Here is a 13,490-nt window from a genome sequence, read left to right on the forward strand (position 1 = left end):
TTGAAATAAGTGGGAATGACGCCTGAGAAGATGCATGTAAGATGGCTCTTTTAACACACCCACCTACTCACCCCGCTTCCACACCCTAATCTAGTTTGATATGCTAAATCTTTAGATTCAGCTATTCTTTCTCTTCTATGTCCCTATTCTACAAAAGCCATAATTCCTCCTGTCTCAGATGAGGAGTCTCTGGCCAAAATCCTACTTAAGGCAAGTGGAGTGGAAAGCTGGTGTACTTATTTGAAGACTGGAGGATGGATGCAGAGAATGAGGATGGTCATCTTGGTAGTCTCAGCTCATGGGGTGGAAACTGCCCCCAGCTAGGAAAGATCCTTATATAACAAGGTACCACTTACCTCCTTGCATGAGTGTTCAAATGGTGCAATCCTTTGTGCAACTGAAGGCTGAATAAGTGTAGGACCACTACTGTGTTTCCTTCCCCCCATCTTTTTGGCCTTCATTTCTCCACAGCACCCCAACTTCCAGCATAATGGAGAAGAGGGTGCTCTCTGCATTGGCCGGGATACTGTGGGGACAGCCTGGTTCCAGAGCTGCACTGACCTCCTTGTGTTAGCTCAGTCCTCCATTTCAAAGTAGGACAGTTATTCCCATACATGTACTGCTGTGCTGCCTCATTCCACCACTACATGTCACTCAGTTCTGCATGGTACCAGGGCTGGTGCTAAGTGGCACAGTGGGACATGTATGGAATGGAGGGCTCTAGATCTTCTGGGAAGATCTGGAGAAGAAGGTGAATTAACTTAATTTGTTTTCAGATGAATATATTCTGGGTTTGGCACCAAATGACTAAGACATCATCTGAACTGTTCACATCAGACTTGGGGATTGAACACTGTAAAGTCCAGATTCCTCATCAAGAAGAAGCAGGTAAGGCCACTTCATTTGTCCAGTGCAGACAGAGCCTATATGATCTATATCTTTCCACCCGTTTTGGAACAAAGGTGCTCATATCCTTAAACTGTGCAAAATTTTAACTTCTTGCCAAACAGACATTTCCATCTCCTTAAAAAATTCTCCCCAATCTCCCAGTTTTACGTTCTCTTAGAAACTGGAATGTTTGCGAGAGGAGAACAGACAACAGCAGACAATTATATGTTCAATCAGATCATAAACATTACTCTCTCTTATTTTTTTGTTGGCTAGGGATTCTGGGCTATGCAGGCTCCACAAAGTGACATTTCCAAGCTCTGGATTCTGAAGTAACCCCACAAGTATTAAAAAGAATTTTGTTCTCTCATTAGTCATGGGAAGTCAAACCAGAAAGACACTACAATAAGAAGTTTGCTGTAACTAGAAAGTAAATGCACTATAGAAAGTCTCAGACAACAATACATAATTTATTCACATAATTATGGGTTTCCATTAAGGGGTTGTTAGACGCTGAAGAGAACTTTGAAAAAAACCTGGGGAATCTTCTAACTGAAACCACTTACCAGGTTGCTTTAAAACTAGGTGATGGTGACTTAAAACAGCCATGCTTGATAAAATTTATAAAAGTTTAGTCTGCCCAGAAATAGAACCTTTTCATGTGCCAAGATGTCTGCATTCTGAAGGCAGCTTATTTTCCCTGGGAACAAATAGGAGCCCTCTCCAATTCCCTGAAAACTGTTTAGTCAATGACAGAAATGAAGGATCAACAGTAATCAGGCTTCTGATCTGCACGCAAGGTCTGAGCAAAGATTCGGTTCAGACAGGTTTGGCCAAGAACTTGAATAATCCTCGGGACACGTGACTAGAAGGCCAGGGCAAATTTGGCTGACATTTCACCAGCAATTAAGTATGTCTGGAATGGTCTTGGGTAAATTGTTCTGCATCAGCCAAGTCCCCTGCAAGAGACACCACCAATGCCTGCCATGGAGCTATGATTTAACATAATTGCTTTTCAGTGCTTCCAACAAAACCAGGTGATTGCATCTGGGTGGCATGTATCACAATTAAAGTATCATTCTAGGGTTTTGTGAGAGATTAAAAAATGATTTCAAGTCCAGTCAACCAGTGGTGACCACTAATTAGGACCACTGGTGGTGGTACTCCTGTCATCACTAGATAAGCTTCACTGGGGAGCATCAGTGAGGCAAAGGGAGACATGGAGCGCTTTGCTAAACCCAATGGAAAATATCAGTTTATATCAGCTATATTGTGAGAGAGGAAAACAGGTAACTCACATGGGCAGTCCTCTTCTCAAGTGTCCTGAAGTTTGGATGAACAGTGAATCACAAGGTAATAAATAAAGAATGGTGAACCTAGAGTTATCAGTTGCCTGTGTATGGAATGGTTTGAGTGTTGGACTATGACTCTGGAGACCAGGATTTGATTCAGCCATGAAATCCACTGGTTGATCTTGGGCAGTTCACATGCTCTCAGCCTCTGGGAAAGGCAATGGCAAATCTACTTGAACAGCTCTTGCCAAGAAATCCCCATGATAGTCTCACCTTAGGGTCATCTTAAGTCAGACATGACTTGAAGGAACACAGCAATAACAATGTGTCCCACACAGAAGCAGGTTTTCTCACCTGGGTCCGATGCTGCCCATTGGTTTTGGAAGTCACTGTTCCAATTGTGTTGGCTATCATATGTACACCATTCATATTCTATGGGAAGAGAAATGTCCATTCATTAGAAAGCATCACTTTCAGGGATATTCCAGGAGACCCATGGAGTACCAACCTTGAAATTCCTCAGGTTTTATGCATGGTCAAGCTTGCAGTAACTCTGTTACAGTTGCTGCCTGTTCTATCAAAAAAGTAAGTTAAGATAACAACAAACAATGAAATGTAATGTGACAATTTTCACATTTTGCTTGTCTCCCTGATTATAACTGAAGTACTCTGGGTGATGACATATAGTAAAGTAAGTGATTTCTGCAATAAAATGTTGCAACACAGAATAATTCTTCCTGTCCACTACTCCATATATCAGCTATATCCTCCTCCATAATGAACCATTCCATTTGTCCTCCCATCTTGTTTTCCATTGTTTTTCTTCTGTAGTGTTTAGAGGCCAAAAGTTCTCCCAAGTAAGAATGTAAGCTTCTCAGATACTAAAAAGATGCAGGCTGCATTAATCTATAGTTCCTTCCCTATTCAAGGCCACAGGTCAACTGTTCCAGCATTCCAGACACACAGTAGAAAAGCTGGATTTGACTATCTTTCCTTAGTCCAGGATACTGTAATGAACTTGGGCTGAATCAAGGGATGGATTTGTTGCAAATATTACATCTAGAACATTCAACAGTATAAACTACTGAACATGCACAGGGGAGTTCTGGAAGACTTTCTTTGTAAAGGCTCTCCCTGCACAAAGATTTTTTCTTGTGGGACTTCTGCAGAAATGAGGAACACAACTCTATTTTTTGTACAAACCATTAAAAAAAAGACAAAGAAGTTCCCAAATGCAAAAAAATCTCACAGTAGTTGACCATTTTCTTCATAGGGTATTGTTACGTGTCAAGCCACTTTTTACTGTCAGGGCTGAGAAAATGTATGAGAAATTCTTTACCATAATAATAATAATAATAATAATAATTACTCATACCCTGCTCTTCAGCCAAAAGGCTATCAGAGCAGTTTACAAATTGTTAATTGGACATTTCCCTGCCCTCAGGCTTACAATGCTGCTATAATTGATGCATGTTCTCACCACTTACTAAACTGAATGAGTTGCAGGCTCTTATCTCATATGCCATGTGGAAGAGCAGATTATAAAATGAAGCCTACAGAGTGTTTCACATGTAATTTCAACCCACCATTTGAAATAACATGCATGATCTTTGAGCTCCCATTAACTGCTTCTTCACTCCTTTCATTCCTTCCATGCTCCGTTGCTTAAAATTTGGCACTCAGAACTGAATAAGTATGAAAAAAGTCCTCTCCACTGTATGGACTTTATGCTTTTGTTAATGCAGCCTACATCTGCATTACAGTGGACTATTTCACTCCTTTGGAAATCTGGATACATCAGAACATTTTTGAAATAAATAAAAAAATGGAGAACAGCCATTCCCAACTGGTTATAGTCCAAATATATTGGACTCCATCCCCAACCATGGTGACTATGATGATGTCTGGTTCTACATAGTAGGAGGTCATCAGGTGGGAGCAAGCTTTGTTAGAAGGAGGGAGAAAGTCAAGTAATTACTATTACATTATCCTGTTCTGTTTTCTGTAACAAAGATGATTGCTTTATAAAGAACAATCTCCTCCTATGAAAATACCTTGGAATGCATCAGAGAGCTGAAGTCAGCAGTTGTAGCACTACAAGAAAAATGAAAAAAAGAGGAATCTTGTTATTATTAACCTTATGTACTATTTCTCTAGTCAATTTGGCTTCAATTTATGGTGACCTACAAATGAAAAGCCTTTAAGAGATCCTGTCATTAACATCCCTGCTCAAGTCTTGCAAACTTAGGCCTTTGGCTTCATTTATTGAGTCAGTTCATCTGTAATTCAGTCTTCCTTTCCTCCCTAGTGTCTTCAAGTTTCCCAAGCATTTTTTTAATTTGGACATTATTAATATCCTTCTTTCCTTTTCAAAAATGAGACTTAGGATGGCTTACAAATGAAAACAAGTACAATATAATATACATATACAAAAATTAACATCAGAAAGTAAAATATTTAACTACAGTGTTAAAAATGTAAAAGATACCATCAAAATTAATAATTAAATTTAGATTCAGTACAATTAAAACCTGTAACCTTTACAGCACTCTATTGAAAGACTTTTTTGATCTCTCCATAAAATCATTCAGAGTGATTCATGCAGACCTACTACTCAATACATTTACAGGCGATCATGGTGTTTAACACATGTTGGACAGTACTATCCTCACCATAAGACCCTATGAGAAAAATTAGGCTGACTAGGATTGGCCTCAAGTAATTTGTTGAGTTTCATTATTGTCCAAGCAGAAATCATGGTCTAGAACTGGGTAGGCTCCAGGCATGTGGAGGCTCTTTGTGTTTCAGTAGAATTTAGGACCCGCCAACCAAGGCCACAGGCAGAAGTGAATGTAGTGTTAAAGGATTCTGAACCCATCGATCAATCAATCAATCAATCAGACAATCAATCAACCAACCAACCAATCAGTCAATGAAATGAAATGAATGACATTCACAGTCCTTTCACATAAATATCCACTCTCTACTACCCCAAGCTTTCTTCATTTCAGTAATGTCTCTCTCTGTGTGTATGTGGGTATTGTTGTAGTTATTTTTGCTGTAGTAGAAGGGAAGGAGTCATTTCCATCAGGACTGTAGCTGGGAAGGGAAGGATTAAATTCATTGAAAATCATGGTGATGCGGGGGGCATATTATAGCATATTATATTGGAGCCCCTTGGATCGAACTCACAACCTTGTGGCTTGCAGTACAGGCATTTAACCACTGCGCCACGAGGGCTCCATCAACATCGACATCATCATATTTGCTGACCCTCAAATAAAAGCAGTATTCAAGTGCAGGCCTATGATTCATGGAATGGGATACCTTACCCTGATCAGACTGTGGGCTGTTGATCGTGTCTGGTTTAGCCATCAAATTAAGCAAAAAGTCCTATTTGATTCCCACCCTTCTTAATGCCCATTCTGTTTAAGTAATTTAATGTCTACTCTGAATCATGCAAAATGCCAGGTTTTTCCTCTTTCTCTGTGCCAACAAGGAAGAGAAAAAGACTGAACTTCTAACCAATCCTGCTTCATTTTACTTTTCTCAACATCCCCTCTTTTGAACCTATGTAAAGCAGCCTTTGTGATCTATCATTTGCTCTTCCTGCTTTTACATTTTATCTCATTGTGATCTGAAAGGGTTCAAATGCCCATTAGAGCTGGACAGGCTTCATTCTTACTCCTCGTTGATGAAAATGAGCTCCAGTGATGCTTGCCCACATTTGTCACTGAGACCTGTAGCAAAAGAAAGGGAGGTTGATGAATATGTGTTCATTTCATCATCCATGTAAGCAGTAAGGCAAGATCATATTTTTGATTGGTTCTAACAAAGTTTTGATCTAATGTGATTTTTTTCTGAATCTCCCTGATATAAAGCTTCCTTATGTGAGGCTTTTAAAATTAATTTTAAAGCCCCCTATGCTTAGCAAAATATCCTAGAGGCTTTAAATTTAATTTTTTATTTATGTGCATTGTCTGTCTGTCTGTCTGTCTGTCTGTCTGTCTGTCTGTCTGTCCACTCACCCACCCATGCACAAATCTTGGAAGCAAGTGAAGTGAAATCAAATCTAAAGTATTCCTGGTCTTGCTGAATTTTGGGTGTGAAACCAGTGGCTGAAATCTTGCATCATCAGATGTAGCTATGATTGTGAAACTATTTCTGCTGATGCCATCCCTCCAAAACCTACCTCTTAAGCCAGGCAATGTACCATTAGTACAATGGTTCTGGGAACTGATTGCTGCAGTAATCTCCTAGTCATGGGGCATGCTGACACAGGCAACTGCAGAGCCCCTTTGGAGACCTGCTACAACTACTTCTCCCAATGAACCTCACAATTGGAAGAGTGCTGAAACCACCCTTTCCCAGAGCCCTGATCTGCAGCAGCCCAGAAACCTTTCAACTGGGGCACTGCCTGATTAAGAGATAGGAATTTGAGGTCACATTCTGTCTATAATGACTGTAAATGTGTATCCCAAAAGTTATGAGATTGTTAAATCCATTTTACAATATCTTAAATATTGAACAGGATGCCAGTCTACATTTTATGGACCAGTAGTGTGAATGAAGAAATCCATTTTCCATTGCAATCACCACCACCACCACTTTCCAATAAGTCCTATCACTCTCAACCAGGCAGGATGATAGTTGGGAATGAATGAGAACAGAGAGGAAAGGAACCAACTAGAAAAACTAGACTAGATGAACCTTTGGTCAGATCCAGTAATGCTCATATGATAACGTTTTTTAAAAAAATTCAGAAGAATAGTGGCTATTATCACTTTGTACATACTTATTGTCTCTTTCTCTTCCAGGATGGTGTTGCCTGTGGTACCATTCACCTCCTGATCCTCCTCAGCATCCACAAGTTCCTGCAACACTGCTTCTACAATGGGCATCACCATGGCTGTAGTAGATGTGTTGGAAAGCCACATGGACAAGATAGTGGTACAGCACATAAAGCAAAGGAGGAGCCTGAAATACAGGAAAGAAAATACCTTCTGGGAAGCACTGTTAAAAGTGTTTTTTATTTCTTTTTAAATTCTACAGATTACCAGATAGCAGCCCCCTGCTTGAACCCACTCATTGTGGTGGCCAATGGATTTTGTGTCATGAGTGTAGGGAATCCACCCTGGGGTTTATTAGAGGAGCCATTCAAGATACTGAGCCTATTTTAGGTGGATGGAATTCAGCACATTGGATAGCTCCTTTATAATATGGAATGCATTTCCAGAGTGGAGTTGGTCCTTGCCTCTCCTGAGACAGAAGCCAGTGGCTGTTATTGCCTCCTCCTCCAGCACACACACTACCATCCTTATTGTTATCAAAATGCTCTCAGGCAGGTTCACTCTATCTATGTGCAGTAACTATCTGCTGTGAAGATACATGGTAGATAAACACGCTATTGACAATAACATGAATTTTCTGGAATGTCTGGGAAGTATCATGGATTTTCCAATTTACCCTTTAAAATCAAAGACATATCAAATTTAGGCAGCCAAATTGTAGTTATTTTAGTTTTTATTATTATTGTGACTGTATTTTTCCTAAAATGGAAAAAAGGGGGATGGGGACATCTGGTTTTTTCTACTTCAGGAATCAAAAACAAACCTTGAATGGCATAGCCAGCATTACCATGATACATAATGAAGCAGCTGCTTCAACAGTGGCAAGTACTGCTAACTGTGATTCAACAGCTGACAACGCATCGGCCACCTCAGGCATCAGAATAACTTGACCCAGGGAACATCTGCAGTATGGGCATCACAGACATTTCTCCTGTGCTCTCCTGGCTATTTTAGTCTGTTGGAGGATAGAGCAGTGTGTGCCACCAAAAATGGCTCAACTCTATATCATTTTTGTCTTCAATCTCAAGATAGCCTGCTCCCATCAGGTGCATTGTAAAGTGGAGAATATTGCCTCATCATAATTGAAATAACATGAAGAATAAAGGGGCAGAACTGTTTACTAACAGAAAATGTGCCAGAAAATTGTGTGCTGGTAAAATTAAGCAACCAGTGCAAATAGGTTCTCTGTGTGGAAATGGAAGAAGCCAGCTAAGGATGGAACAATGTTTAATACTACTACTACTACTACTACTACTAATAATAATAATAATAATAATAATTGCACAAGCATTTGCACTCTCTCAGAAGATGCACAATTATGGTTTCCAGGGTAGACAATTATTTCACTTTTTTCACTTGGTGGGTGGTGATCTATTTGACTGTTGCAGAGTGAGAAAACTTAAAGTCTTTGCCCCTCACTGTACACAACTGTGGGATCCACAAAACTATACTGGTGTATATTTAGACTGAGCCAATAGTGTGTAGGCTCTTGGCCAGAGTTTCACAACATTCACATGAATCTAGGACCAGAAGTAAACCAAGTTGGGTTTGGGAGAAACTCATACTAAGAGATTTTGACATGATTATCTTTTGCTTTTAGTCAGCAAAATATCTTGGGTCAGCCCCACTGACTGGTCTAAACTGGAAAGGGAAAATCCCAAATTGCTGCTCTGCCCCAGCTTCAGAACCTCTTGGATTGCCCCAGGCATGGAAAAGGTAGGATTCTAACTAGTGTGAGAGCAAAACAAAGACTAAAGCAGCAGCATGAAAAATAGGAGAGAATAAGTAGGAAGGGAAAGAAAGAGGAGACTATTTTCAGATTAATGAATTATATCTCATACTTCCCTTAAGGTACACAGAAGCTCATTTTATTGACTTGTAACATTTGTTTCTAGCAGGCTGCTGGGCTCATATTATTACATATGACATTTAATGGCTGCTTGTGTTTTGTTTTGTTTTTAATTAGCCGCTTTCTCACTCACATGCCAGGTTTTGCTCCTGCCATCATCACCATGCGCAAGGCGATCCGTTTGTGGAGGTTCCACTTTTCGACCGAGGCTGCCACGCAAATTACTCCAATGAGGAGCAGAGTGGTGTTCTTGATGTATTCTCCAGCCACCTAGGGGCGGAAAAGATATTCAAAAATATTGACAAAATGGCAACAAAACCCAGGTTTTTCCAAATGTTGAGAAATCCTCATAAGGAGGGTCCTGGACTGATGAGAATCTGCAGGTCAGAACTTATCCTGCACAAAATTCACATGTAGTCATTTTGTGCAGGAAAGAGCATTTTCTGCAGAGGAAGCAATATGTGTGCATAGAAATATTATTTTCTGTGCAAAAAAATGGTGTGTCCTGTGCATAAAATGGTGTTTTCTGCATGAAACAACCATGTGCAAATTTGAATAGTGAATAGGCTTCAAAACTATATGGTTTTCAGAGACTTTCTTGTAGTGGAAAAAAGGTAAAAATCACATGTTGCTTCCTTCAAGAAGAAACCTCAGCTGCAACTGCATTGCAGAAATAATGCAGTTTGACACCTCTTTAGCTGTCATGGCTCAATGCTATGGAATTCTGGGATCTGTAGTTTTGTGAGATATTTAACCTTCTCAGTCAGAGAACTGTAGTGGTACAACAAACTACAAACTAAATGAGCTTAAAGATCTTCTGACAGAAAGGATTCTGGGAAACTGAGACCACAGTTGCCTTTGTGGTCCTCCCACTAGTGAAAAAGCACTATTCCAAGCTGAGTGGAGCAGATGTCAAATCTACAAATAGACCAAATATCTCTCTCTCTTATACCTTTCTCTCTAGATGATTTCAATTTCTTTTTTATTTAATTTCTGCTTTTCTTAATTCACTTTGTTCCACAAGCCACAGCATTTAACATAATAATAATTAGACTATCCAGAATTCTGTGAAATGAAACACAGCATAAAAGGGTTCACTGTTTTTATTAATATCTATTTGAGAACTTCCCATCACTACTCTGGGGAAAAACAACAACCCAGTGACCATATATATATATATATATATATATATATATATATATTCCATTGCCTTACTAATATCTTTAATACTAGGGATAGCTTATTACCAGTGGTTGCTAATCATACTTAGGCCAGTTTTGGATCAATGATTATTTAAGCATGGATTGATAATTTTTCTCAGGTTGTCATCCGATAACTGGGTCATTTCATAGAACAAATTCTGGCAGGTAATATATAAACATGACAGACATTTTTTTTTCAGGATTTGAAGGTAGGTAGAGCTTCCAGGCTGAACATGAGAAGTGAAGAATTAGCAGCTCTTTCTGTTTGATTTCTATACTGAATGCTACCATTAATGTTATTTACCTAACAGTGTTTCCATAGCTTAATAGTAGGGAATATTTGCATGCCAGATTGAACTCCTGGTACTTCTAATTAGGGCTGACAAAGACTTCAGTATGATTCTCCAAAGATCTGCTGCCAGTTACTGTTGCTCTAGGATATGTAATCTGGCACCTCCCAGATGTCTTTGACTGCCACTCCCATTACCCCTAGCCAAGGGATATTTTAGCTGGAGCTGATACAAAATAAAATCCAAAACCACCCGTGCCATTCTGGAACCACAGACTTTGAGTTTGCAACCTTAAGTTTCCTTTCAGTTGGTTGCTGTAATATGTGAAGCCCACAGAGAGACTCCATTGATATTCTGTAGCTGTGTTACATGCAGGTTCCAGGTTCAATCCCTTTCTTAATATCTATTGGGCAGAGGCAACTTTTACCATATTAGGTTGGTTTGACAACTTTGTCCTTCTTTTGGAGATATTACCTATCCATTGTGATACCAGTGTTGTAAACTCCAGACTGGACTACAATACTAGGCTTTGCATGGGATTGTTCTTCAAGACTGTTCAAAATACATATTTGATTTAAGTAGGAGCAGCCTGCATATTAATGGGAGTTAAGAGGAATGAATAACACCAATTGTGAAAGAACTCCACTGGGTTTCAATATATTCCTGGACATAATTCAAAAGGTCAGTTTTGATCTTTCAATCCCTAAGTAGCCTGGACCCAAATTGCCTACGGAAGTGTGTTGTTATTCAATAATAAGATATTCAAAAGAGGCCTTGCTCAAAATCCCATATTTGGCTGGGGTTAAATTGATGGGTTATGGAGCAGGATAGCACCTATTTTATAGAACAACCTCTCCAAGGGACCTCATAAAATCAACACCATTGCATAAAAAATTAAAATAAAACCATTAAAATGGATTGCATTTTTAATTTAGTCTTACAAGCCTTTGGAGACCAGTGAGGACATTTTAAACCCATAGATTTGGTTACTATTTTATTTCACATTTATTTATTTTAACCATTTTAATATTGCATTATATTTTTCATTCTAGATGCATTCATTTTACTGTATTTATTATATTGTAAGCTGCTACAAAATTTCCTTGGAAATTTATATCATTCTAATATAAAGAATGAACATCTGTTCTTACTAATTAAATCCTTGTGGATTTACCTGAATAGTATGCAATTATCTCAAAAAGGCTCCTTACAATGTTATAATTGTTGCTGCTATTATTATTATTATTATTATTATTATTATTATTATTATTAGGCTTGCTTCCATCTGCTCTTGTTTCTTTTCCCAGCTCCTACCTTACGTTTGTCTGTGCAACAATATTAATCAAAGTATCACTGAATGGAAAGAAAAGACTCCATCTAAACTAGTAGCACAAAAGCCTTTATTATCCCACTTTATCCCTTTAACAATTTTTTTAAAGGGGGAGAGCAGAAAAAAAGATTATTGTTCTTAAAAGCATAAGGCTCTGTGTAATAGGAAGCAGTTTAGCTCTGGCTTGCATGGAAAGAGAACTTTTGTCATGTTTGTTAGTATGCCAAAATGATTTAGCCTTAATCTTGCAGAACTGCCATCTGCTGATGCCATCCAGTTCTCTGGAAGAAGTTACTGCAGGCCTGTTGTACAAAGCTAGAGTAATGAGAGATCAGACTGCTGGGCTAGGATTTGAGAGATCCAGGTTCTGTTCTCCCCTGAACTGTGAAATTCACAGGATGACTTTGGTCTAGTTATTTTCTCTACAACACTGGGATTCTGTTAGGATAAAAATGGGCAGAGGAGAGCAATGTGTGTCATGTTCAGCATGTTGGTAGAAAAGCAAGAAATAAATACAACTAATCAGTTATAAATTGTAAGGCAAGCCACATTATCTGAGGGGCTGTACAAATCATCCCTTCTTCAGCTGGATTGGGGCTGTGGCAACTGCATGCCACAGCCCTGATCCAGCCTTTCCAGGGTGCAAAAAGGAGCTGCAAAAAGCGACTCCTTTTTGTGCCCTGGAAAGGGCATGATAGCTGGGGCACCACGGCTATATGGTGCTCCTTCGGTGCTCCTTCATATGGACACAGCACCAGAAGAGTGTTGTGATGTCACGTGTCATGTGGAGCAGCCCATGGCATCATGGTGCCCTGGCGGCAGAGCCGCTGTGTACATCATGGAGATGCTATGCACCGACTCTGCCCCCTAGCCAGCCCAAAGTACCGGTCTGTACAGGGCCTTAGTTTCAAAAGGCAATGGTGAACCTCCTCTAAATAAATCTTGCCAAGAAAACTTTAGGATAGGATTGCTTCAGGAATCAACCTGAAGGCACAAAACCAAAACTAAGCCTACTTACTTGGGTATAATTTATCAGTAGTGGAAATGGAAGCAGGTATGATAGGCTCACAGATCAAGTGGGTAGGGAAACTGGCTAACCTACTTCCCACATCAAGATGGACTAATCTCATGCTGCAATGCCCCTGCCATACCAATGCTGGTAAGATGTGAACTAGCTCTATATCAGTTTACTTATACCTATTTAAGAGTATGTATACTCCATTGAATTAAGTGAAACTTTTTACACACAGAAACAGGATGCCAGTTTCACTAAAGTCTCTGGAAATTACAGCCTATTTGCTCAAATAAACCAGTGATGAACTAGGAAAGCAGTGGTACTGCAATAATTCCAACACCACTGTTGGCACCATATGAACCAATTACATCTCACTGAATTCAGTGAAAGTTATGACTTAATGATGCTCAGATCACAGCACTCGTTAGAACTGGATCTCAGGTTTCATCCTCTTGCCAAGTGATACATCTCAAAGGATATTCAGGCAGACATATGACCCCCCCCATGATATCTTCCTTTCTTTTACATCCTCAATAGATATGTTCCTAGTGGGTTACCCACTATTCATTTCATCCTCCAGTCTTTTCTACCAATGCATACTCTTTCTTAAATTATGAGAAATGAAAAGGTCTTAGAACAGTGACCTTTTGGACTCCAAGAATCCTCCAGACAGCACAGCTAGATGCCATGCTAGCTGATGGAATCAGGGGGTAGTAGTCCAAAAAAATAACTTTCCTAAATCCTGGAAATATAAAGTTTCCACCTTATGGAGAG

At 39.4% G+C, this 13,490-nt stretch overlaps 1 protein-coding gene across 1 annotated transcript in view; it reads right to left on the reverse strand.

Moving 5' to 3' along the window:
- The window catches only part of SLC13A4 (solute carrier family 13 member 4), a 57,471-nt gene that overhangs the window by 20,744 nt on the left and 23,237 nt on the right, over positions 1-13,490 (reverse strand). Inside the window, 5 exon segments of the mRNA XM_042470670.1 lie at positions 2,535-2,612; positions 4,235-4,274; positions 5,866-5,920; positions 6,976-7,157; positions 9,013-9,149. Of these exon segments, the coding sequence (XP_042326604.1) occupies positions 2,535-2,612; positions 4,235-4,274; positions 5,866-5,920; positions 6,976-7,157; positions 9,013-9,149 (492 nt within the window).

This window comes from Sceloporus undulatus, chromosome 5 (assembly GCF_019175285.1).
Source record: "Sceloporus undulatus isolate JIND9_A2432 ecotype Alabama chromosome 5, SceUnd_v1.1, whole genome shotgun sequence".
NCBI lineage: Eukaryota > Metazoa > Chordata > Lepidosauria > Squamata > Phrynosomatidae > Sceloporus > Sceloporus undulatus.